At 42.4% G+C, this 25,648-nt stretch overlaps 1 protein-coding gene and 1 non-coding gene across 2 annotated transcripts; both read right to left on the minus strand.

The window, feature by feature from the left end:
• Window positions 1-3,450: 3,450 nt before the first annotated feature.
• On the minus strand, window positions 3,451-25,570 carry IFNGR1 (interferon gamma receptor 1). Its single transcript, XM_090040122.1, has 7 exons — window positions 25,326-25,570; window positions 20,412-20,526; window positions 20,035-20,207; window positions 15,581-15,729; window positions 14,946-15,123; window positions 10,749-10,858; window positions 3,451-5,878 (listed from the first exon to the last, which is right to left on the minus strand). The coding sequence occupies exons 1-7, from the start codon at window positions 25,432-25,434 to the stop codon at window positions 5,408-5,410; spliced, it is 1,305 nt and encodes a 434-aa protein (XP_089896248.1). The 5' UTR covers window positions 25,435-25,570; the 3' UTR covers window positions 3,451-5,407.
• LOC149873178 (U6 spliceosomal RNA) lies at window positions 22,961-23,062 on the minus strand. Its single transcript, XR_016440092.1, has one exon. It is a non-coding gene; the product is annotated as a U6 spliceosomal RNA (small nuclear RNA).
• Window positions 25,571-25,648: the final 78 nt, after the last annotated feature.

Here is a 25,648-nt window from a genome sequence, read left to right on the forward strand (position 1 = left end):
AAACTGGCCAGTTGTGGCCTTGGCTCCACCACAATCTGCTGGCTGGGAAATTGGCTCCGTGGTTGGACCCAGAGGCTTGTAATTGATGGGAGTCACTCATCGTGGTGCCCTGTGACCAGTGGGGTCCCTCAAGGCTCTGTCCTTGGACCCATACTGTTCAACATCTTCATTAATGATGTGGACATTGGAGTCAGGACTGGACTGGCCAAGTTCGCCAATGACACCAAACTTTGGGGCAAAGCATCCACACCAGAAGATATAATCCAGGGTGATCCAGGCTGACCTGGACAAGCTCAGCAAATGGGTGGATGAGAACCTGATGGTGTTTAGCACCAAAAAATGCAAGGTTCTCCACCTTGGGAGGAAAAACCTGCAGCATCCTTATAGGCTCAGGAGTGCTACGCTGGCTAGCACTATGAAAGAAAGAGACTTGGGGGTCATCATTGACCACAAGATGAATATGAGCCTGCAATGCGATGCTGCAGCTAGTAAAGCGACCAAAACGCTGGCTTGCATCCATAGATGCTTCTCGAGCAAATCCCGGGACGTCATTCTCCCCTTGTACTCGGCCTTGGTGAGGCTGCACCTGGAGTACTGTGTCCAGTTTTGGGCTCCAGAATTCAAAAAGGATGTGGAGAAGCTTGAGAGAGTCCAGAGGAGAGCCACGCGGTCAGAGGTCAGGAAAACAGATCTTACGATGATAGGCTGAGAGACATGGGACTCTTTATCCTGGAAAAGCGCAGGCTCAGGGGTGATCTGATGGCCACCTATAAGTTTATCAGGGGTGACCACCAGGGTCTGGGGGAACGTTTGCTCACCAGGGATGACGAGGTCGAACGGTCACAAACTCCTGCAAGACCGTTTCAGGCTGGACACAAGGAAGAATTTCTTTACTGTCCGAGCCCCCAGGGTCTGGAACAGTCTGCCATCGGAGGTGGTTCAAGCACCTACATTGAACACCTTCAAGAGTAAATTGGATGCTTATCTTGCTGGGATCCTATGACCCCAGCTGACTTCCTGCCCTTTGGGCAGGGTGCTGGACTCGATGATCTCCCGAGGTCCCTTCCAGCCCTGATGTCTATGAAAGACTAATTCTTCCACGTTACTTTATCTGACAAGTCAAATACAATAGCTGACTGTATACATTCCTTACATGTACAATGTTATTAATTCTTAACAGTGTTTGATTGTAACAATGCATTAAACCATTGCAACAGTAGATTCATAGACTGTAAGGCTGGAAGGGACCTCTGAAGATTGTTACATCCATCCCCTGCACCAAGCTGGAAAGATAACTGAGGGGGTCAGGTGATCTCAGCAAGGTGACTGCCCAGTATCCTCTTGAAGATTTCCAGGGTAACCAATTGCACCATCTATGGAGGGAGCTTATTCCACAGTCTGGACACCCTGACTGTGAAGAAGTCTTTCCTAATGTTGAGCCTGAATTAGTCTTCCAGGAGTTTGTGGCTATTATTCCTGGTTTTCTCTTGGGGTGTCCTGATGAACAGCCCTTGATGTACTCCTCTAGTGTAGCAGTAAGCTGCTACCAGGTCCGCTCTCAGCCTTTTCCTCAGGCTGAAGAGTCCCAGATCCCTCAGCCTTTCCTCATATGGCTTGCCTTTTAAGACTGATCATATGGGTGGCTCTTCTTTGGACTCTCTGAAGCTTGTCTGCGTCCTGGTTAAAGTGTGGTGCCCAGAACTGGATGCAGTACTCCAGCTGCAGTCTCACCAGTAGAGCAGAAGAATCACCTCCTTGGTTTTGCTGGAGATGTATCAATCAATGCATGCCAGAGTATCATTTGCCCTACTGGCTACAGCATTGGACTGCTGGCTCATATTCATACTGTGGTCTATTATTACCCCCGGGTCCCTTTCATTCGTGGTGCTAGTCAGTTTGGTGCCGCCAAGTCTGTAAGCATGTTGGAGTTTGCTCGTTCCGAGGTGGAGCACTTTACATTTTTTGATGTTGAACTTTACCAGGTTCTGATCCGCCCAACTTGCTAGCCTGTCTAGGTCTGACTGTATATGTAGCTTATCTTCAAGCATGACCATGCTCCTCCATAACTTGGTGTCATCCACAAACTGGGCCAGTGAGCTTTTCACCCACACATCCAAATTGTTAAAGATGTTGAAAAGTACTGGACTGAGCACTGACCTCTGCAGGACACCGCTGCCCACTTCTTGCCAGGATGACACAGATCTGTTCATGATGACTCTCTGGGTTCCATCCTGCAGCCGGTTTCTCACCCACCTGTCTGTCTCCAAGTTAAGCCCAGAATCCTCCACAAAGTCCTTGTAAGGACATTGTGGAAGGCTCTCTCAAAGGCCTTTTGGAAGTCAATCTGCTCTCGTGTCCAGGTAGTGAGTTACCTGGTCATAGAAGGAGTTGAGTTTGGTAAGGCAAGGCCTGCCTTTGACAAAGCCATGCTGGCTGTCATTTGGCATCTTACCTTCTGTAAGCTTATCACAGATAGACTCATCGATGAACTTTTCTAGGATTTTCCCTAGGATGGAAGTTAGGCTGACTGGCCTATAGCTACCCAGGTCTTCCCTCCTGCCCTTCTTGTGGATGGGCACAACACTGGCCCTCTTCCAGTCCTTAGGGACCTCTCCAGAGCACCATGACTTGTGGAAGAGTTTTGCCAGGGGTTCTGCAATGGCTTTGGTCAGTAGTACAAGGTTCAGAGGTTCTGTAGTTAAGACCACAAGACACCCAAATTTCTCTGAATTTTTTTATTCAAGAAAAAAAAAACACAAATACTTTACACTATTTACAAATTATATTTGGTTATGTTATTTACTTAGCCAAAACTAAAGTGCCTAGATATTTAGAAAATAATAACTGTTTCATAGTTAGTTTAACATCTGAAAGTTTAACTTTATGGTTAGCATTTCTCAAGAAATACAATTCTATGAAACCTATAATCTTGTTTTACCTAAAAGAAAAAAAAAAAAAAAGAAAATTTCTGTAGAAACAATCTTTATTTTTTTTTGGGTTTTTTTGTGGAGTACTATATAAAATATTTCTTCTTGAAAACACTGTTAGCAAACAACAGATATTGCCCTAATTATCAATATTTACATATCACATTTGATCCTGGGTATGACCATAAACTGCATCTGACTGGAAGGCCTGGTAGCATTATGGTAGGGTTACTCGTAGTGGGGTAGCTCTTATCAAATACCACAATGTTGCAATCTCCAGAGTAAGGTGAATATAAGGCATCTCAAAACCCTAGCCCCCAGTGCCTTGTGAGTCTTCTGGTTGGAGAAAGGCTAAGGGATGTCGCCTTAACAGAAATATACTGTCACTGAGGTGTTTGCTGATCTACAGCAGAAGCTACAAACCATGAAAGCACTGAATGTCTGGACCTGATCTGGCCTCTAGATTCTGTCTCAGGGGGGATGGTAGGTCTTGGGCAGCCTCAACATCTCCCAATTCTTGCTAGGTGTACACATTGAAGGTCTTGGTGTGATGGTCACAGGACTCCGCACAAGCGAATTCATCACACACTTAACTAGATTTCTTGTATGTACACCATGATTCAGAGGATTGATGGTTGCCTACTACTTATCACATTAAAGTTCTGACACAGCTGGAGCACGAGTAATTGTCAAATCAACTTATGGAAAGAGTTCTTGCATGCAAGTTCTTTATCAAGCCAGACTGCAGAGCAATTTTCACAACAGTCAGCTTGAATAATCACTTACACAAAGAAAACACAACTTAGAGAACAAAACATTCTTTAACTGGAAACAGGTTACTGACAGACTGAACGAACATAGTTTCGGAGAAAGTGTTCAATTACAGGTAATAAGAGAATTCTTGATACAACAGGCACAGAGTATTTTTTGAAGAAGGAACAGCCTTTAGGAGTTAAAAGTGGCACAAATACAGAGCTGCCAACAACTAGAATAACTGTAAATAAGGAGACTTCCAAACCATCATGATTATTGCTATTCATATTTAGGAAAAAAAAAAATCGCCAAACCCAGAAACACTCCTTATACCAAGTACAAAATAAAGCAATTCAACCTGGATCATGAGCAAATCACTGTGATATTCCATTCTACTGGGGAGCCACTTACAATACATGTAAAAAGTGTATTTGCTATTTAAACCAAAGAGGCTTCGAACTATGTATGCATAATCTACCTGCAAAGTTAGACACCTTAATTTAGGAAAGTCAGAACACTTCACTGTAATTTTAAATACTTCCTACAAGCAGGGTATATCATCTCCAGTAATACACTATTTAAAACTGTGATCAGCTGGCCTCAGAAGCCTTTTATTAGAACAGAGAAAAAAATCAAAATCTATTTCCATTTTGATGGCTTTAAACTTTAGAATCCAGAACGCCATCAAGTGATCAAATTAAGTAACTACAGCAAATTACCAAAAATATCTTCTTGTCCTAATGGTTGACAAAGAATGGTAAATATTTTCAATCTGGCAAAAAAAAAAAGATTGCTGAGAGTTCCATTAATTTATGTAAATTACATTCCTTTGAGGAAAAATAGTTAATCATTTTTAGAACTTCTTTCCTAAGAGGGCTTCTGTGTTCAACAGTAACTTTTTCCTGATTATTACTCAGCATGCTAACATACCACTTTCCCCAAGGGTAACATACGAATTGCACAATACAGGCGCTGTATGCAAAACAAATTAATAAACCTGCAAATATAAAAGATAGCTGTTTCAACAAAAATGTTAATATTCACAGTACATGCTTTTTAAGGAAGTGGTATGCACTGTTTCGATTAATGCCGGCTTACAGAGATTATTGTTGTTCCAGAGAGGATACCATCAATTCTGGTCTAGGTCATCCACTCACGTTCCAAAAATCAATATATAGTACATAAATGATTCTTAATGTAAAAAGATTTAGCAAAAGATAGAACGTGCTAGAAAGTTCTTTGATAAGACAATTGTTCTATAAAAAAGGAAAGCTGATTTCCAAAATAGTACTGACAAAGGGACTAAAAATTCCCATTGTCGCTAAATTGTCCCATTGTCCTTTTGAGAAGGAAGATGTGTAAAAGGGCCAGGAAGGCACAAATGACTTGCCTTCCTTCCACAAAGCCTTTAGGAATATGAAAGTTCTTTACTTGTACACTACCATTAACAAAGCACTGATTGCTATAGCAGACAATAGAACTGTGTTATATACATACTTCTGAAAATTGACAGGTTACTAGACTTACTTGTTATGCTGTCAGCTACATTAGCATCGATCTCTATTATGATTCTCACTTAATTTTCAGGATTCTGTTTTAAGAAGTCATATACTGGAAGTTTGCAAAAACTTCAAGATGTCAATACAAGGATTACAAGTGACATAGTATAGTCCTCAGTAATGCTGTTCTTCTCAACTCATGGCTAAATGTTACAGTCAACCTTGCAGTTAGTGTTTATGTTCAGTCACAGACTCCTCTTCACCAACATCTATGAGCATATCTAAGGGCACATGAGGTTTGTCATAGCCAGAAAACTTCATTTGGTTCATTGAGGTTTGAGTATCAGTGGTGAGGGGCTTGGAGTTTGAAGAGAGCTCCTCATGCAATTCCATTTGGCTACAATTAGAAGTAAAATAGTTATCTTTTACATCAGAACTCTGTTCAGTATTAGGAGATAACTGTGAAGTGCTTCCTTGAATGCCCCCCTCTTCTGTTGTGCTTGATGTTTCCTGGGAATTGAGAGAGCATGCTTCTTCACAGCTGTCCTCACGGCTAGGAGTCCTAGTTACTTGTTCTTCTTCTATCACAGTTACCTTATCACATACTGGCATCTTGGCTGATGATGAGGTTATGACAGAGATATACTTTGTTTCTTGTTCTAAAGTGTGGCGTGCGTTCAGGTTTCTTACCACAGCGACCTTAAAAGGTAAAGACAAATATTTTTATTTGCATATACATTAGCAGTTTATTACTTTCAGTCTCTAACAGTCAAAAAGAGTCGGAAACAAATACAAAGTTATAATATAAATTTTAAAATTCCAGGACACCAGAATTCAAGTCAGAGTTTGCAAACAGAGTCCAGTAGAGGTTATGTCACCTATGGCCTTGACACTGACTGGCTATAAGCCTTTTACGTGAGATAAGAAAAAAAAGTATCAAATCCACAACTAGTTATCAAGAACCTCAAAAAAAGTCTTCTTCCCTCATTACAAGTTGTTATTAGGGCTTTACAGCAGGGAGAGGAGAAGTAGTGTAACTTGCTGAAAAAGATACAAGGTACCTTGGGATCAATTTATTTTCTTGGATTTATAATTACTGAAGACATAAAAGTAGCAATTTTAAGCTACCAAGAGCTCAGCCTTTCAAGCATCCATCTCTCCAGATACTTTAAACTTCATGCAACATAAAGTGAGCAAAAGATGATTTAGGGTCCCTTTTCTACATAGGTATATAAACAAAAGGCAACCTGAAAGTTAATGGACAAGTAGCTACTGCTTAGAAGTTGAGAGAAGAGAAAAAGAGGTATGAGAGGTTAGGATACAAAATACTGGACTTTTAATATTAAACCTATTTGACCCTGCCATTTCGAACAGATAAAATCCAACTCAAACATATCCTTAAAATTTGTTGCAAGGGGAAAGAATTCACTTTATAAATATAATATGTAACCACAAGAAGTGAAATTTAAATAAAATTGTGTAAAACTATTAACAAAAAGGAGAAAAAAATTCTATTGTTGCTAAAACATTTGCACCTATAACAGTTTTGACTTCTCAATACCAGTTCAAAGGTAAACGAAGAAAAGATACATTTACAGATTATCCCTTATTGGGATCTGAAGGTGCGTGTAGATAAAATGGAGGCCCTAAATTGAAGCAGTGGGTTTTAAAAAACACGGCTTCAATTTAGGACTGATTTAACCCCTGTGTCATGCACACACCCTGCTGACTTACCTGCCCCTCCAGCGGGGAGGGGGGGTGAGCCGCTGGCGGGCAGATTGTTCCCTTGGCTGCGGGAGAGGGCTGGTGCTTCCCTCTGCAGCAGCTGCAGCCCCCCACCCCCTCCAGGTGGCACCTGCCCACAAGCACCCAGTTTGGGCAGTCCTAGGGGGCACCACATCTGTGGAGGGAAGCACAGGGCCCCCGCACAGGTCAGGCAGGCAGGCTCCGGGGGGGGGGCGGGAAATAAAATAAATAAAGGCTTGCTGCTTTTCTTGGGCAGAGCTTGCCTTCCTGGGCTGCTGCCAGGCTGCCTGCAGGGCTTCCTGCAGAGCTGTGGTGCTGCACGGAGCCCAGCACTTCACTCTGCAGCTGGAGGGGCAGCAAATTAAAACTCTTTGAAGGAGTTTTAGTTTGCTGTGCCCCAAGTCATTTAAGGTGCATCACACCGCTGAATTTCCTACAGCAGCTGGAAGCAATGCGCAATACCCCACCAAGGCATACAAACACCAACACCATTAAAGTGGTGCAAAAACATTTAGCCCGCTTTAAAGTGTCATGCATACACGTCTCTAGTTTTGTCTACACATGGCCTAAGCCTCCACGTTAGGAAGGTATCTTCAGCCTTTGTGCTGCTCTTTGCTCTGAACAAAGCAAGAATTGAAACAAAGACACGCCTACTCATCTTTTTACAAAACAAGGAAGTTAAAGAGGAAAAAAAATTCCCACAGCAGACATTTCCTGGCACCAGCAAGGAGATTTCTCATAGCCAGGTGCTAAAGGTTCCTTGAAATTTAGCAACAATCATATGTTATGTCTTTTACTGACATAATTTCCAGCTCTAGTAAGAAATTTGAACCCACTTGGCCTTTCTATCAAGCCTTCTAGCAATTAAACTTCTCGTTACAACTCAGACTAATAGTTTAAGAATTAACATACCACCTTACAATAACTATATTTTTTCTGTGTTGTGCACACGTGCAAACTTACACATATTTCACTGTCACACACCTAGTGCACTTGAATTGGAAACTGTTGGTTAGCAATATTTGTTGAGTGTGTACATGGCCCCATGTTATTCGTACATCCAACTGTAAAGAAAAGGCAGTTGGGATAGGCATCTCATCTCCTTTATTACCAGTATCTTGAGGGCCTTTAAAGTAGCAGGAACTGAGGAAAGATTGTGAAACATATGGAGAGCACATTCTAATACTACCATTTCACTAAGTGTGTATGCACATGTTTTTGGGGCAATTTTCCAGCACAGTAAAGGCTTCTAAACAGAGACTGAAAATGCTTTGCCAGTCCTTGAGTTATCCTTGGATATTTCCTCAACTGCTTAAAACTGTGTAAACGTACTGAGAGAAAACCAGTACCATATCATTGTCCTATACATGTTGACAACAGAAACGTTCCTCACAGAGGCTAAAGATAACTTTTTTAGAATGATAGTTTACGATGCCGAGTATTATTGCTTGACTGATCACAAACACACACTGAAATCCAATTAGAAGATTCTCCAAGCCAAAATAAACTGTTGCATACATACAAAGAATGAAAGGGCACTTGCAGAAACTTCTGAACTATGCACATCTCTTGACCCTTGACAGAATTTGGCCTCTCACCCTTGCAGGTATGCAGTTTAAGAAAAAATACCAGCTGATAGATAATCTGATTTAAGGAGGCAGAAACCTTTGAACGAACTGGATGTAGTTTCAGTAAGACCTTGTCTTTACAGAAGACAGCAGATAGAGTGAGACTTGACATCACACAGCTCCCCCACCCCCGAGTTCCTTGACAAATATTCTACCATACCGCTCAGCTGCTAAATGGAACAGGAAACAAAGAAATTCTATTTTTGGTGGGCAGCTGGGGAGAACAGAGAAGGGAGCAGGATACCAGAAATTGTTAAATTAAGGTCCCATGGATGGAAAGACTTAATTACAGGAGGATAAATCCTGAACAGAAATTTTAAGAATCTTGCTACAATAGTGTGAGGGAAAAATTTAAATTTATGATTGTGTTCATGATGGGTGTGTAATTTCATTGATCTGATGCCTATTCCTATCAGAATAATGTATGTCAGACTTGTGAGCTGGAAGAAAATAACTGAGAGCAATGATATTATATACAGAATCTTTTCCTCTTAGATAGCTAAACATATCAAACAGTCTGCCTATGAATGAAAATTTACTGAACTTTTAACCAACAACTTCATTAAAGACAGCTTAATTTAGAATTGAGGGTTGCACCATGAGTGGGTACAAGACCTAAACATGACTGAAAAATTATGCCTGGGGGCAATGGTAAGACTATGGGATGTTGAAATTGACAAGATATGAAAACTATCTTGACTATTGTCTATACCAGGGCTATCAATTTCTGCTTCACTACCTCCACATAAGATTCTTCAGTCTTGTAGATGAGCAGTATATACAAGTTCCGAAACCTAGGGACCAGAAACACATCTGAAATAAAATCCGAGCTATCTGAAGCAGTAATAGTTTTCTTCGTATCAAGGATATCTTGCTTCTTGCAAATCATCTGAAAGCTAAAAGACTGAAGAGATTCATGTGTGGGTCATAGGATCCTAGAAAAGTAGGGTTTTAAAGGGACCTCATGAGGTCATCTAATCCAGGCCTGACTAAACCATGCCAGCCAAGTGTCTGCCTAACATATATAGCAAATATTAGAGGGATGGAGATTCCACAAGTTCTCTAGGTAGCCTGTTCCAATGCTTGACCACCTCATAGTCCGAAAGTTCCTCCTAATCTCCAACCTAATTTTCCTGGCAGCAGCTTGAGGACATTGCTCCTAGATGATTCTGTGGCCACAAAGGACAGGATTATCACCATAATCTCTGGAAGTGCCCTTCAGGTATTTGAAGATTTATCAAATCCCCCTCATTTCTCTTCTCCAGACTAAGTCTTTCTCCTAGGAAAGCAAATGTCTGTACAGTTTCCCTTGTGGGAGAAGCTGAAGCATAGTCTTCCAGCATCTCAGGATGTTTGGTGCCCCCCCACCCCAAGAGATAGTGCATTGCATGGACTGAACTCTACTGCTCCAGCCAAGCAGGGAACAGAACACATCCACTTCACAATCCCTTCACATTGTGCTGCAAAGAGACAGGCTGACACTAAACAGTTTGGGTCAGCAAATCCGGGCTGCCCTACGCTCTGCTCCACCCAGCTTCAGACTGACTGATGGCACTTACAGAGAACACTGACATATACGCACAAGAGCCCCTTGGCTGTTCAGTGTCAGTGCTGCAAGCTCTCTGCTCCTCCAGGGCTCAACATTTGAATATTTGTTGAGTCTAAGTTCTTCTACCAGAAAACAGACCTGGGGGAACTCCCCCAGATCATCTGAACATGTGTACACAGCCCGAGTCTCCCATTAGGATCTATGTATGACCAGCACACTAACACTGGAACATATCTGTGAACAAGCACTTGGACTGCTAAATTCTTGAAAACAAATTGACTAGGAGTCAACTCAGTTAAAAAGGTAAAACCTACTGTTGAAAGAGAGTAAATTCTTACAAAGCTTACAATGCTTATAAATCCTGAGTATATATATAAGATCATGGAAGATGAGACAATAGACAAGACCCAGAAGTTTAAAGGATCCATACAGTTATAAGAAAGAAGAGTTACTTAACATAGCCTATATAGAAATTAAGCATACTTGAGTTAACATTTTAGTTCTATTGTAAGCTGCTCTGTTTATTCCTCTCTCCCCTACATGCTGCTTCTTAGGAATTTCAAATAATATACTGATTATAAGACTGAGTTTGTTGGATTTTAATAAATGAAATACTATTTATTATTGAACAGTAATGTGAACTCACCAGAGACTTGGGAAGTTTAATATTTTTCTTCTTTAGCTGGTTGTAAACATAGTATGATGCCAAAATTAGTCCAAAAGCAAGGAAAGCAGCAGTCCCAATTAAAATATTTGCTAATTTTGAAAGTAAGAACAAAGTTTGTTGTTAAATCAACACATTTCTGTAACATCTAGATAATATTAAAATAGAAATGACTCACAACCTTTATAGCAAATAAATCTTCTTGCCTTAGCTTAGTTTCATGGAAACTTGTCCATGTGCCCTTCTTTCTTCTACAAATACAACCAAAATACTTGCGTTTCACTGGAGGGATCCAGAGAACTAATAATCATAATTTCTAACAACCCATTTCCTCTGTCCTCTCTTATAATCTAAAAATCCTAAAGCACCTGTTCCTGTTTCTCTCCTTGAGACACTAATTTGTTTACTTCTTCATATAAGTGTGATGTTAAAACTGGACACAGCATGCCAGCTGAGGCTTCACCAACATGAAGCAGAAAGCAAGAATTACACTGCACATCTTCCATGTAATATTATGTGTTCCTGAAGAATATTTTTTTTTAGCAACAGCACCATGTTGTTTGCTTATGTTCAATCAATGACTGACCTAGTGTTACAGATCTCTCTTAGTAACATCCAATTTTGGATTTGTGCATTTGATTATCTCTTCTGAAAATGTCATACTGTATTTCTTTGCATGAGATACACACCCTTTCCCCAAAACCCAGAGGCTGAAAATTGAAGCATATAAAGTATGTGAAGAAATATGGCAAGCAATTTCTGCTCCAACAGCAAAAATGAAGTCTGCACAAGATCACAGGGAGCAGAAAAACGAGCAGGCACAGCTGTACTATACACTTATTTACCACAAGGAAAGACTTTTTTTTTCATTCTGTCTTTCAAAAACAAGTTATGTATGCAACTTATCCCAGGGCGTGTTGTATGTAAGAAAATACAGTACCTTGTTGTGTTTTGAATGTTATTTCATTGACTTTAGATGATTTTCCTAATTTAGCAATCATTTTCAATCCTAATACTATCCTCTGACATGCCTGCAATATCTCCTACTTTGGTGTCAGCCAGAGATTAAGTTTTCGCTTTATTTCATCATGAGTCACTAATGAAAAATAAATGCTTAATACTAATAGGCCCAATACAAGCCCTACCTTTCAGCAACCTAACAAATACTTAGAGTTTCACAGTAAACCAATTACTTTTTTCAAGCAATTTTACATCCACCTTATTGTTTTGGTGAAGCCATCACACTATTCCCCCAGTGCTCACAAATAACACAGAATAATCTCACCACAGAAAGTTTCCAGTTAGAGGTCTCATATAACTTTCATTTTTTGAACAGCTGAAATTTTATCTGCTGGAACTATGGGTTTACAAACTGGGTGTCACAAACACATGTTCTTGTTTCATTCAGATTTCATCATTAAAAAGCATTTTAATAAGAGTTAGCAAGACAAATATACAACAGATGAGGGCTTTTTTGGGTGGTATATTTTATTGGACAAACTGTATAACTGCAATTAAGTTAGACAAACTTTTGAATGGAGTCCAGAACTGAAGAATAATGTTTTGCATTTGAAAGTCTGTCCAACTATCCCAACTATACAGTTGGTCCAATAAAAGATATCATCCCCAAAAAATCCTTACCTTCCATAATTCCAGAGGCATCATGCCTACACCACCACTCTAACAGCACCCGTCACCTCACAAAAAAACCTCTCACCACTCTTAAACTCTCATCACTATATTTACATATTTGTGACAGGGTGGTGTCAGGGCACCCCAAAAAAAAATTCTGTCCCCACCCTGTTCTCAGGATACTTCGCCCCATACTTACCCGCCATGCCTTATTGTTCTTGTAAATATATACACTGTGGGAGGCTGCCTTGATTGTAACTGTAACAACTACTCTTTGTGGCCTTATGAGCCAAACACGGCTCCTCACCTCCAATACCTTGTGTTCCATGCCTCACAGATGGAATACAGTATGTCACATCTGGGCCACCTTCTAGCTCATGCCTCAAACTGGAATGGATTCAGCTATCACATCCAATTACTGCCCCCAACTGGGACACAGCTTGACTCATGCCTACGCTGGGCTGTACTCAGTCATCATATCTAGTTTACTTTATTCACATCTGGTTTGTGCTCCTACTGGGCGACCTTATAACTCAGTCCTCAACTCATCTTGGGCCTATTAACTCAACTCAAGGCCCTACTCAGGCCCCTCAGCTTTGTCCTCAGCTACACTGAGATCTGGCTCACTCCTATCTAGACCTTCTCAATTGTCCTCAAACCTGACTCAGGGCTGCTCAGACCCTCTCAGTGTCACCTGAACCTACCTCTGGCTTGCTCAGGCCTATCCTATCTTACATAGACCTGGCTCTGGTTTGCTCAGGCCTTCTTCCCTTCACAGACCTGGCTCCAGCTTGCTCAGGCCTTCTCCATTTCATCCAGACACAGCTCTGTTCTGGTCAGGCCTCCTCACATCCCTAACAGGGCAGCTGGACCCCATGGCCCAGATGCTCTTCCTTCCTGCCCCTCACCTTTCTGTTAGGGTGAGCTCCATTAGCCTTCCCCTTCCATGGGGTAACCCACAAGGCAGTGGAGGCTGAGGTTTTCTGGCACCCCACCCTCACCTTTCACTGGAGTGACATAGGCGTGGCATTTACTGGGGGCTGTCCTGCAAGAGGCAGGCCTACCACGTCAACCAACCCCAGCAGGGTGCAGCTTTTGGTCTTACCCAAGGCCATCATCAGGCCTATCTGGTCTTAGTATCTTTCCTTGTGGCCCTCTCCTGGGCATTATCAGGCCCTCTGGCCCTGACTCCATGTCACAGTTCTCCTGGCCCCAACCCACTACCAATACTCCTTGGATGACTGCCATGAGCTATGATGGCCCTGGTCCCTACTTCTCTGTAGTGGTCCCATTCCTTCAGGACTTTCTCCCTCCCTGAGGCCCTGGCCCCATTACCAGGCCAGTTGAGGTGTCAGGCTCTCTGCAGCTCTGGCTGCCTCTGCAGTAGTCTATTTCACCCTTTAGGTCCCCATAGGCCCAGGCCCTGGCCAGTCAAAGTCCTCAGCACCAGTAACATTGGCCATTAGCCCTCTCCCATCCTGGGTCCTCCCTCCTGGGCCCCCTTCAGGTACCTCTTTTTCTGGATCATATCCACCCCTGCTGTTCAGGTACGCTCTGGCCTTTTACCCGATCTCACATGCTCTGGCCTTAGCTCTGTTGTCCCACTTAGTTAATCTCTGTGGCCTGATGACTTTGTCCTGCTCTCTGGGCTGGTCTGGTTCTTCCCCTCTCCCAGGCTATGGCCATTCACTGAGCAGGCCTAGCCTCTTTCTAGGCCCTAGTTACCTCTGCCCCTCTCTCCCAGGGCAGGCCTGCCTTCTCCCGGGGCTCTAGGTATGCAGACTTCTTTCCCTCTGGACTGGCCTAGCTCTTATCACAAGTATCACTCAGCCCCTTGCAAGGATATGGACCCCACTCTGGGTCCCTAGGAACCTCTACCTCCCTAATAGTTCCTACCCTATCCTCTGGTGGTACAGATGGTCCTCAGGAGCTGGTGTCTTCTTCCTGGTAAGTGATGCTCCCTCAGCTGCTCTGGTGTTGCAGCCATCCTCCAAGCCTGGACTCATGCCCTGTCTTAGCCCAGGCTCCTGCCAGCAAGCCGCCCCCTCATCAGTCATGTGAGGCCTCTCCTAATACACCCCAGCTGTCAGCCTCAGAGTCCACTGACTCCTTAGCTGGATTGGCCTCACCTGTTGGGGCTCTACAGTAAGCCTGGCTCTTTTAAAGTGGTAAACATGCCCAGTGCACTGCCACAATATTATATTTAACATGCAGCAAGAAGGTCACTCATTTGTCTCAGGCCCAAGCAAATTCAGAAGAAAATTTATATGCTTGCTCTAATTTTTCATGTTTATTACTCCTCAACTCTACATGTTTTACCTGGTCAAATAAATCACTTGTAGGAAGATAGGTATGAAGCCTCTGGAACTACAGAACTTGCCTAATGGTACCTTTGTTATTTGTTAATTATCCAACACAACCAAAACATTATGGTACCAACCAAGTAGAAAACCACAAAGCTGGTCACAAATGTTTTAAAATGTCCACTGTATGGACATTGTGGATCGGGTTATTAAAATTTTTTCTTTTTCTTTTTTTTTTTTTTACCTAGTTGCCATTTCACAGGAACATGAAGACACGTTTCATTTGACTGGTCACCACGCATTCCACACCATGAATTAACTTCAGCTGAGACACAGTAGGTTAAACCTGCAGAAGCAACTGGAAGGCTTATACTGCATTTAAGCTCCTCACATGATTCCAAGTCTGTCTTAAGTTTTTCAGTCTGCAAGAAAACATATTTTTGGGGGTGTTTTAAAAATTTAAAAAAATTGAAAGCAATACTTGAAAAATGTCAATGAAGTACAATGGACAGAACAATGAACTATGTTACTGAATAAGGAGGACAGAAGTATTCCCACTATTTCAACCATGGTACTCAACATATCAAGGAATACTAAGTGAAAACCTTGATGGATTAGGTGACTAAATGGGGACACACAAAAAAGCTGCTGCAGAAATAAACGGATTGCATGCCATGAACATTCACAGAGAATGGATTAGGCCTCTACATTAAAATATCATGGATTCAGTTTCCAAATGTAATTCTTAATAATTTCTCGAAATCAAAGCTCAATTGTGGTAGATATAATTTAAAGTTAAAATACAAATATAGATTATTTGTTAACAGATCTCCTGTATAAAGTATACTGCCCTTTTCAAATATATAATCTAAAAAGTACCTGATTTTCATGGTCCTGAAAATACACTAGATATTCAACTTCATCACAAGAGTCAAGAAGATTGTCAGGTGGACAGGCAGGGTGGAAGATATCAACCTTCAGTTTACTGCTTTGAGTTAAAACAGTCAGTGTAGGTGTACCTATTTTACCTGAAACACAATTGTGCCTTTTATTAGTCCGAAAATTTTGATACAGAAAGAGATTTGGAAAAAAAAAACAAAAAAAACACGAAAACAAAACTCACGTACAAGATAAGTTTTGAAAAACTTTCAAAAGACATGCCAGAATTTTAAGAAGCAATCCAATAACAAGAATATTGAAGAAAGGAGGTGTGGGATGAATCTTGTTAATGTAACAGCAGTAATATCAAGAATGGGATATACTAGCAGTTGACAAACTGTGGGTTGTGACAGCAAATGGAGTCGCAATGTCAGCGAGTGAGGTCAGGGCACATGGTCTCTCCCATACCAGGTCTTGCCCACTGGGCTGCAGAGGCCCGGGGGAAGGGTAACAGGGCGGGGAGCCCCAAGCTTACAGCAGACAACCTGCATCCTCCCCCCACCCACCCACCCCAGGCTCTGCTTCAACTGCTGCCCACGGGGAAGATGACAGGGCACGGCAAGACAGGGAGCTGGGCATGGTGCTCTGGCCTCAGCAGCTGCTGCTTCATGTGGGTGGCAGCTGGGGCTCAGCCGCTGTTGGGGTGGGCTGAGGGCTGGGCTGAGGGCCAGGGCCCTGGAAGTGAGGAGCACCCCCAGGGCCTGGGGACTGTAGGTGGGGAGTGACGGGCACCTGGGATTCTGGGGGGCTGCGAGTTGGGAGTGAGGGGCCATGCTGAGGAAATGGAGTCATAAATTGGGTCATGCTGAGGGAAAAAGTTTTCAAAACACTGGATTCTAGGTTTCTGGATATGCAAAATCTAGAAAGACTGGCCAACAACAATGAGAAAACAAGACAGAAAGGTCTGCTGAGCAACTTATAGCCAAAAACAAGTGTTGAAAAATGGTAAAATAGTCTAAACGATTAAACATTAAATGCACAGACTTAAACTTGGATATAGAGCAGGACAAAATTAGGCCCCATCTATAAGTTCAGATATCTTTATGATTTACTAGTGGCTTTTTCTATTTCAGCTCACATTATTAGGTGTAAACTAGTATGCAATAAAATCACTTTTAAATTGAAACAAATATCTACATGTGGATTTGTATTAGTTTAAAAGCAACTAAAATTAAACCAATGCTATTTTACCACTTGACGAAACCTTAAAATTGACTTTTTTAACTGCTACTGTAAATAAGATAAACAGTGCCAGGTAGAGCATGAAACACAGCCCTACTAAATGATGAGGTCATTTAGCATTATGCACAGACTAAGCCAATACCACAGTAAAACAAAGGTCACAAGTTAAAAATAACAAATCATATCAGAAATTAAAAGAATGACAGGCCAGAAAAGTTGGGTTTATTCCTAGTCATGAGAAAAAACATTGTAATGCTAGACACAGGAATATAGCTATAATTATGTTACCTTAATAGATGTTAAAAGGAATTTAAATAAAGCCAGAGGCACTTTTCTACACCAGTTTAAATCTCACCAGTACTATTCATGCTGAAGAAGTCCAAAGTCCAAAGCATTTAACATTAGGTACACAGTATAGCTGGAATTATTTTACAATACAAGTACACTGAAATTCTGATACTTCCAGATAAGAGTCCTTTTTCCATTCATTGTAGGCTTTTTGCTCATTGCTTCTACATTTATTGAAATATTTATTCTCCAGTTGGTTTCAAGTTCCTTCCCTTAAACAGAGATCCTGGATTTTTCTTCCTGTCAAAAATGCTGAAATTTCTAGACCTCTGCATTCATCTCGGTTTGTGAGTGCCTCAATCCAGCTCATCTTAGTACATAGTTGTATTAATTTATAAAGGTTTGCTCTTTGAAATTTAAAGCCTACAGACCTATTATTTTTTCTTCTATTTAAAGTGCAGTTTCCTTGTGATCACTAGATCCAAGTTTAACCAATTTTCATATTCATGCCAATAATTCAGATTTTGTTGCTTGAACTCCAGTCATTGGTATACAAATGTTTCAATTTTTCCTACAAATCATTCCCTTAGATCAAGGATATTAAATAGAGCCCCATCCTTAGCCATGAGTCCATCAACATTCTCATCAGCTTTAGCATTTTCTCCTTGCTGTCCATCCTTCGGCTCATTGATATTTCTTTAGCCATCACCAAAACCACATTTATCTGAGTGCTCAACCAGGCATGGAAATTACAAGTTCCTCTGAACAGTCTCCCTTTATTCTCTCTTACTTCTTCTGCCAGCCTCAATCCAAAAATGCTATGTCTCCAGGCATTCAAAAGAGATTGCTTCACAGACCACATCTGGCTCGTGGACCATAAAGATGCTGACCCCTGATTTTTATAGCACCAATTCTTGAGTTATCTGTTGATCTACATGATCTTGTTATATTGCTGCTCTTCACTTAAGGCTTTCAAAGCCTTCTGCCTGAGACAACAACGATATGTAATTAGGCTTTGCTGTGTTGAGGCCTTCAACCCTAAGCAGCAAGGCTTCTGTTACTGGCTGGGGTGGGCAAAATATGGCCTGCAGGCAAGATCCAGCCCACCAAGACATTTTGTCCAGCCCGCAGCAGGACCCTTGATCACAGGTGCGAGGGGCGAGTGGGGGGGGGTGGGCACCATGGCACATGTGGCTGGTCCAACATCCTCAAGTGCACAGCATGGCTGGAGCAGCACAGCAGCCGGACTCCATTTTCTGGCAGCCCCAGTGTTGGCTCTGCCAGACCCAGCCCTGCTGCGTGTTGCCCCAGGATTCCTTTTACCGCAGACCCACAAGGACTGACACACCCTTTCGTATGATTTGGTATCAAGTGAACTTTATTAGTAACTCCTCAGCTTATTATAAGCTTATTATCCTTGTAATACTACCTGGCAAGCAGTTCTTTCAGATGTTACAACAGCGACCTTAGGTGGTACCAGCCTCAGATCCTCCGATGGGTGTGTGGGATGTTAGTTTCTGGATTCCTTGTTACTCAAAGCAAGAATTCCAAGGTTGCTCCCATCTCCCCAGGGTGGCAACACAGAATACACACCGTCTCTGTCCACTACTTCTGTAATTTTCCCATCTCAAATTGTCCAATACTCAAGTTTCTTATCTCATCTTCTTAGATAAGGTACTCCAATTCTATTCTGGTTTTGCTTCCTTTCCTTCTATGGAAACTACTGTCCCTGGTTAACCAGCACTCATTTTTCCCAGTGCCTTACAAGGCATTCTGTACAATTTAATTGCTTAGTTCCAGGAAGGCCTAAAGTTATACTAAGAGTCTACGCATAGCTCAGTTTGCTTGCTGCACTGCATGACCACCCCAGCCTGTCCACCCCACATTCATTACTGAGGGTGGGACCCATGTGGACAGGGTGTGCGGCCAGATAGGTGAGCTGTGGCCACGGGAGGCTTGGGAGCTGCGTCCAAGAGCGGGGTGGGCAGGTGAGGCTGAGGATTGGGATTGAAGGGTGGCGATAGGGCTGGGCCGGGGGAGAGCCATGATCAGCTGCCCGAATGTCTGTGCTGCTCCAATTCCATGGGCAGGGGCATGAGGAGAGCAGATTGTGATTCTTCCCTGGGCCTCAGCCCCATGCTGGCACTGTCCTACAATCTTGATCCCCAGCCTTACCCATCCCACTCCCAGATGCAGCTCCCTGCCCACCTGTCCCATCCTATTTGCCTAGCTGCGCATCCTGCCCTCACGGGTCCTGGCTGGTCTCAATGGAGACCTCGGGATCACTGGGTGGGAACAGCACAGGGCCACGGGCACAGGCCCGGGTCACAGCCTGTATGCCCCTACTTGCAGAACTGGCACTTATTGCAGAAATGTGTGAGAAGCAGATTGAGGCTCTGCCTCAGGCCCTGTGCTATTACTGCTTTACAATCCCAATCCCAGCCCTGGCTCTAGCCCTGCTTATCTGTCCTGCTCCTGTGTGCTGTTCCTTATCTGCCTGTGGCCCCATCCCAACTGCCTGGCTCATGCAGGGGCCACTTAGAGAGTTTTGGTAAGCTGTTGCAGGGGCAGGGGGAGGGTGCTGACCCAGCCCGTGACACCTCACTGAAACTCCCTAAGCAGCCCTCTAGCCAAAGTAATTGCCAACCCCTGCTCTACAGACTAGAAACTATAGTCAGACTCAAATTCATGGGCTTCCTATGGACAATGACTGGCTGCATCAAGCTGCTTTGTTTGCAGCCTGTCACTGGTCATACACACCTTTTAACCTGACTTCTTAAGTATTTTTAAATTCTCAAGCAAACAATTTTGCAGAAAAAATATTTCTTGTTTTTTAGATTTAGCAGAAATACCACAAATGTCATGTGAAAAAAATCTCAAATCACTTATCTACATTTATAATTTTGGTTTACAATACCACTTACCCTGGTTAGCCAGAATAAATTCTTTAGATTCAACATAACTGGATTCTTCTGAACCAACATGAGCTTTAACTTTAGCCCAATGAGAGAGAAATGGATCGGTTATGTTCTCAGAAAGGTCACAATGATGACGCGAAATGTTCACACAGCTGCTGATTTGTGCATAATACCCTAATCTGTAAAACAGATAAAATGCAACTATAACTTTTGTGGACAGAATATTATATCATGTGAGAGAGAAAACAACATAAAAAATGTCAATTTCCACTGAGCTCCATATGGATCACACAATTTTGTTACGTGGAAATAAAAATATTTATCCTGGAGTATTACCACATATGCCACCTAAGGAAAAAGCTACAGGAAGCACAGAAACTTACTCATAAGGCTTGATTTCAACAGTAAAACGAGCATTTGGAACCATGCTTGAGTAATCCCAGTGCAATACAGTCTTGAAGTTGAAGGATTCGATTTCAACATTTGTTGGTGGAGACACTAATAAAAGAAAGCAAACACCACAATTAATATTTTGATACGCAATTGTAATCAAGTATGAAAACTGGCAAAATATTATTCCTTATGGATTTATAAAGTAATCTATTTTTTGGTTCGTCTCATCTACAGCAGAAATGAGATAAATCCCAAATAATTTTGCCTGTACAAACGTAGTGAAGTCTCACAAGTTTCTTCTGCTACAACTATTGGCATTCACTGCTGGATTAAAAGAATTCACATCTCCTGACTGACAAGCTAGATGATAGATGTAGGTGATAATCACATTCTGCCACAGGTTTTGAAAACTGAGTAGAAATAGCATAATTGCTATATACCTGGTCACATCTGCTAATCTTAAGATTTTAGAACCATTTAAGGTCTGGTCTAAACAGACTAGTTTATCTAACGGTGCTATTTTTTTGTATTAATGCCTTTAAACCATTGCAATGTTGTGGTGGTTGTCTAAAATATTTTAAAAGCAGCTGCTATCTGTAAATATACAGGAAGAGGTTCACTTTTGATCAGGTCTGAACCCTTTACGTATAAAAGAATTCTATCTTTTAAAAGCTAGAAAGGCTATTCAGCCTAGGTCTAATGTGCTAAAAAAAAAGGTTTTAAATGGAGTGATGCAATGCCCATAGATAAGCCCAGAGTACAGTTATATTGTTTCCCACATGGTTAGGATTTAGAAAATTCTCAGATCAATAACAAAAACTTAAGTTTTAAAGCTGATGATGGCTGCCCTACTTTCCCAGACTGCTAGATTTTTAAGTGATGTTCATCAAAAAATAGCTTAATTTTCAGATTTCTAAACATCCCAGATGCCTTGTGAAATCCAAGTGGTTCATACGGCACATTTTAAATAAGACTGTTTCTGACTAAACCAAGGTCAAAGAAGGGGTGATTGCTCTCCACCTGAAGCCACTAGTCTAACCTATACAACTTGCTACTTATTTTCTGAACCATGGAAAATGGAGGTCAGCAAGACATCCAAATTTCTTTTTGGACTGCCTGGACACCTAAACTCTTAAATCTCTGAGACTGCTTCAACATATCACATGCCATGGTCAGTTTTGAATGGCAAGAAAAACAATAAACAGGCCAAATGAACATGCTTTGGTTTCATTATCTAACAGTAAACTAAATCCCCCTCCACAGTCAGAAGTAAAATCCAGGATGACTCCAGTAGCATGGCTAAGGGAGGACTACTGCAGCACCACTCCTGGGTGCCCAGACCGAGTAGGGGAGGGTAAAAAAATAGCAGAATTTTCTAAATCCTAAGCCACTTCATTGCTGGCTCAGCCACTGACACTTCCCAAGGTGCAGATGTGTCCAGGTATGCCTCTAATTCTGTCACTTCTATCTCACTACCTTGCCTCTGTAATTCTTCTGTAATTCAGCAAGTAGTTAAGTGTGAATCTATCAAAGCCTGTCACACATTCCTCTAGCAGCTGATTCATATACAGAATATCAGTATATTACTGACACCAGTTTCTTAACTTCAAGCGGCAGAAGTCTGTACTCTGAATCCAGAACTCCTGATCAAGGAGTCAGGGTTGGGTAGGAAATGAAGATGTTTTCAGGACTCCTGCCTCATTTGCTATCAAAATGAACGGTACCGAGACAGTCAGGATGGGATAGTGGATTGTCAAAATTAAAAGGACCCCAGTCAACCAAGAAAACTGGGATGATGCCTTTTTCCCAAAGTCTGAGTTGATCTAATAAAAAATATTACATTCACTCAAAGAACCTTGTCTGCCTAAAATAAAGCTAGCATTTATGGATTTCCCTCCTAGGAATTTAGTCAGGAAGTGTCTGTGTACTACTTTTAACTTACGAGGTGATATTACAAAATACTCGGTTACTTTCACAAGAAAGCTATTTCTCCAATTGGTTATCCAGTCACTAAAGCATACATAAGTAAGACACTTCACAAATTACAACTAAAGCTCCCCAACTCTAAGCCAATGAGACTTATCCTTATTCTTACAAGAATTGTGAATATAAGTTTTCAGTAAGTGTCTGGATATATCAATTTGTGTCGTATTGCCATGGAAGGACCATGAATAAAACTAGTAAAGCTGTATTCAGCAAAGCATTTAGATGCCATCCAGCAAAAAGGACATGGTTACACAAAGTGCTGAACAGCTTCCTTACATAATGAGCGTTACCGATGAGTGCAGAGGAAGAAACAGCACATGAGCATACCAAAGGCCATTATGGTACAAATATATAAAAAGGTCAAATTAAGGTTGTTTAGTTCATTTTATTTTGCATTTCCTAGGTTTCAATCATTTGACTTTGCAGTTAACATTTTTAATATAGCTTTTGTAAGTATGTTTGATATGTACAATCTGGAAGAGGACAGATTTGAGGGTTTGCTTCCTTTCCCCTGCCCTCCTCCATCCTCCCCGCCAAAAATAGACTTTTTAAAAAAAATATTGAACACTTCACAAATTTGCATTATCCTTGCATGGGGCCACGCTAATCTTCTCTGTATGGTTCCAATTTTAATATATATATGTCTGCCACATAAGTCTTCTGAAAGACTTAAATAAGCCATAAGTAGGCCACAAAGTGTCCATTTTGTTTTGCGCTATGTTAGTGATGGAAAATGAAGGGCATTTTGTCTTCAGAATGAGACCACATACACTTTTCAGACTACTGCATACATAAGATTAAGATTCACCTATTAACCGCAAAGATATATGAAGCTTTGAAAATGTTGCTGTGGTTTACTTATTTTCTAACATGCATAAAGTCAACACTACAATTATTGGAAAAGAGAAAGAGGTCTGCAAATTTTCAACCACAAGAGAAAAAGTGTCAACTTGTCAGAGAAGGTGTCAAATGTTAGGTGTCAAATTTTTCCCCTACAAGATTTTTGCTTTATGCTGCACAACATAATTATGTTCACTCAAACTGTATTCAATATTTTTAATGATCATCAAGGCATATGCCCACACCTTATTTACTGCACAAATCAAACCTTACTCATCATTAGTCTTTACTGGTTGTTCTATGGTGCTCATAACTAGGTATTTTAGTACTTTCACATGTGTACTCAACAACTAGCATTCCCCCACTCTCTGATTTCAAAGTTTGGCTTCAGCTGGCATAAAGCAGGCTGGGCACGAGGTTTGTTATTCTCCTAAACTTGGTCACGATTTTTAAAAAAATAAACTCTGATGTTTACCTTATGCTTAATTCATGACAGCAATAGCAATACAGCTAATTCTACCTAGACTTTTAAATGTAAGCTCAAGTTCATCTTGGCTAGGTCAATTCGTAATTTACAATTATCATACGAACTCTACCGGCATTTTAATTTTCTACAACTGAATTTTAAAATTCTTAATAGGCTTTTTTTTTAAAGCAAAACTATTAGCAAAAAATGTGAGGTTTCATGGCTTATTCCAGGATGGCTACAAAGTCCTTTGAAACAACACTACCTATAGGGAGTACAGTAAGTCCCCTTTTGCTGGAATCAAATAGTGACCCTGGGAGTAAATAAATCCCCCACTCCTGCTTATTCCAATTCTTCTCTGCTTTGTGACTACTCCTTGGTCCCATCCAGGCTGCTCTCCTGCCCTCTTCCAATGTTACCAGCAACGCTTCACAGCTTTGTTTTTTTTTTTCTTTTTAACCTGGCTGGTTTCCTTGACAAGAACAGGCCGAGGAGCTGCAGGTGGGTCAAACCTTCTTCCATCAGCATTTAAGGGTGCATCTACATGTGCACTGACACTTTAGCTCACATGCATTAAATCTAGTACTTCTATCGTGAGGTACTAAGAAAATGAGCATTAGCCTGTCTTAATGAGTATTTACTAAATAGCATGGGGCATTTTTATATGTGGTGTGGGGACACGGTGCCAGGTAGTTTAATTAGTTTCATAGTTGTTAGGGGCTGGAAAGGACCTTCCAGATCATCAGGTCCAGCTCCACTGCACTTGGGCAGGAAAGACAGTGCCCAGCTTGTCTCCAGGAAGCCACAACCCAGCTTCTCTCTGGGCAGGTGCACGGCATTAATAAGTTAGTGCACAGCAAGATTTTAAACTGTGCACAGCCACGTACGTGCGCTTCTTGGTTGGCAAATCTATGTGTGGGTCAGGGGCGTAAAGAGCTAATTAAAAGCACCCGCGTGTGACGTGTATCAGCATCCCCATGCTGGAAAAATGGCAGTGGGGCACCTTGAACTAAAGCTCATCAAACTGGTTTTATTTCAAAGCGCCCCACTGTCATTTTTTCAGCATGGCGATGCTGATACGTGCGACACGCATGCCTGCCACAGTGCCTTGATTTCCCTGCTGTGACAAACTCAACTAATCGAGTCTGCTCTGATGTGCTGGATTTCCAGCACATCACAGCAGGCTCCGCACACGTCTATAGGAGCTTACAGTTTTAGTGATGCTTAATGTGCATTCACCTCTTTTATGGAACAGTTTGTTTTACAACATGCATTACAATATACAAACGCACATTAAAGCATGCCCGATGAGCACGGCCTTTTCTTGCCATCCTTCCTCCCTGCTTATCTTCTCCCTCGAGGCAGAAAGGCAGCTCACAGGAAATAGGCCTGCAGACCTCCCTACTCTTCTGGGCTGCCTCGCCTTCCTCTCTCCCCCCTCTTTGTTTTCCTCTCCCGCTGCTCCGTTTTCCCGTCTCCTCAGGGCGCGGCCTCTCCCCTCCCACCCTTCACTCCCTTGGTGGCAGGAGCTGCTTCCCCCTCAGCACGACTCGCCGGGGAAGCTCAGGCCCGCGCACGCCCCCCCCCGTCCGCCTTGGCCGCCACCCAGTACCTGTGGGCGGGCGCCCCGCGGAGCCTGCCAGGCCTGGGCTCGGCAGCAGCGCGACGAGCAGGAGCAGGAGCAGGAGCAGGAGCGGGGCGCGGGCCCGACGCCGCATCATGGCGGCGCTGCGGGGCGCGAGGACCCCCGGCCCAGCGACTGCAGCGCGACCCCTCTCCGCCCGCCCCGCCCCCTGCTTCCAGCGCGATTACGTGACGCGCGGGGAGTTCCACCACGACTACCGGAGCGAGCCTCTGCCAGCGCCGCTGACATCAGAGCAAAGGGCGGGGCGGGCCCGCCTCCCCTCAGCTGGCAGCCAATGCGCAGGCGTACCT

Source organism: Crocodylus siamensis, chromosome 1, assembly GCF_052110815.1.
Source record: "Crocodylus siamensis isolate JL-2025a chromosome 1, ASM5211081v1, whole genome shotgun sequence".
Taxonomy (NCBI): Eukaryota; Metazoa; Chordata; order Crocodylia; family Crocodylidae; genus Crocodylus; species Crocodylus siamensis.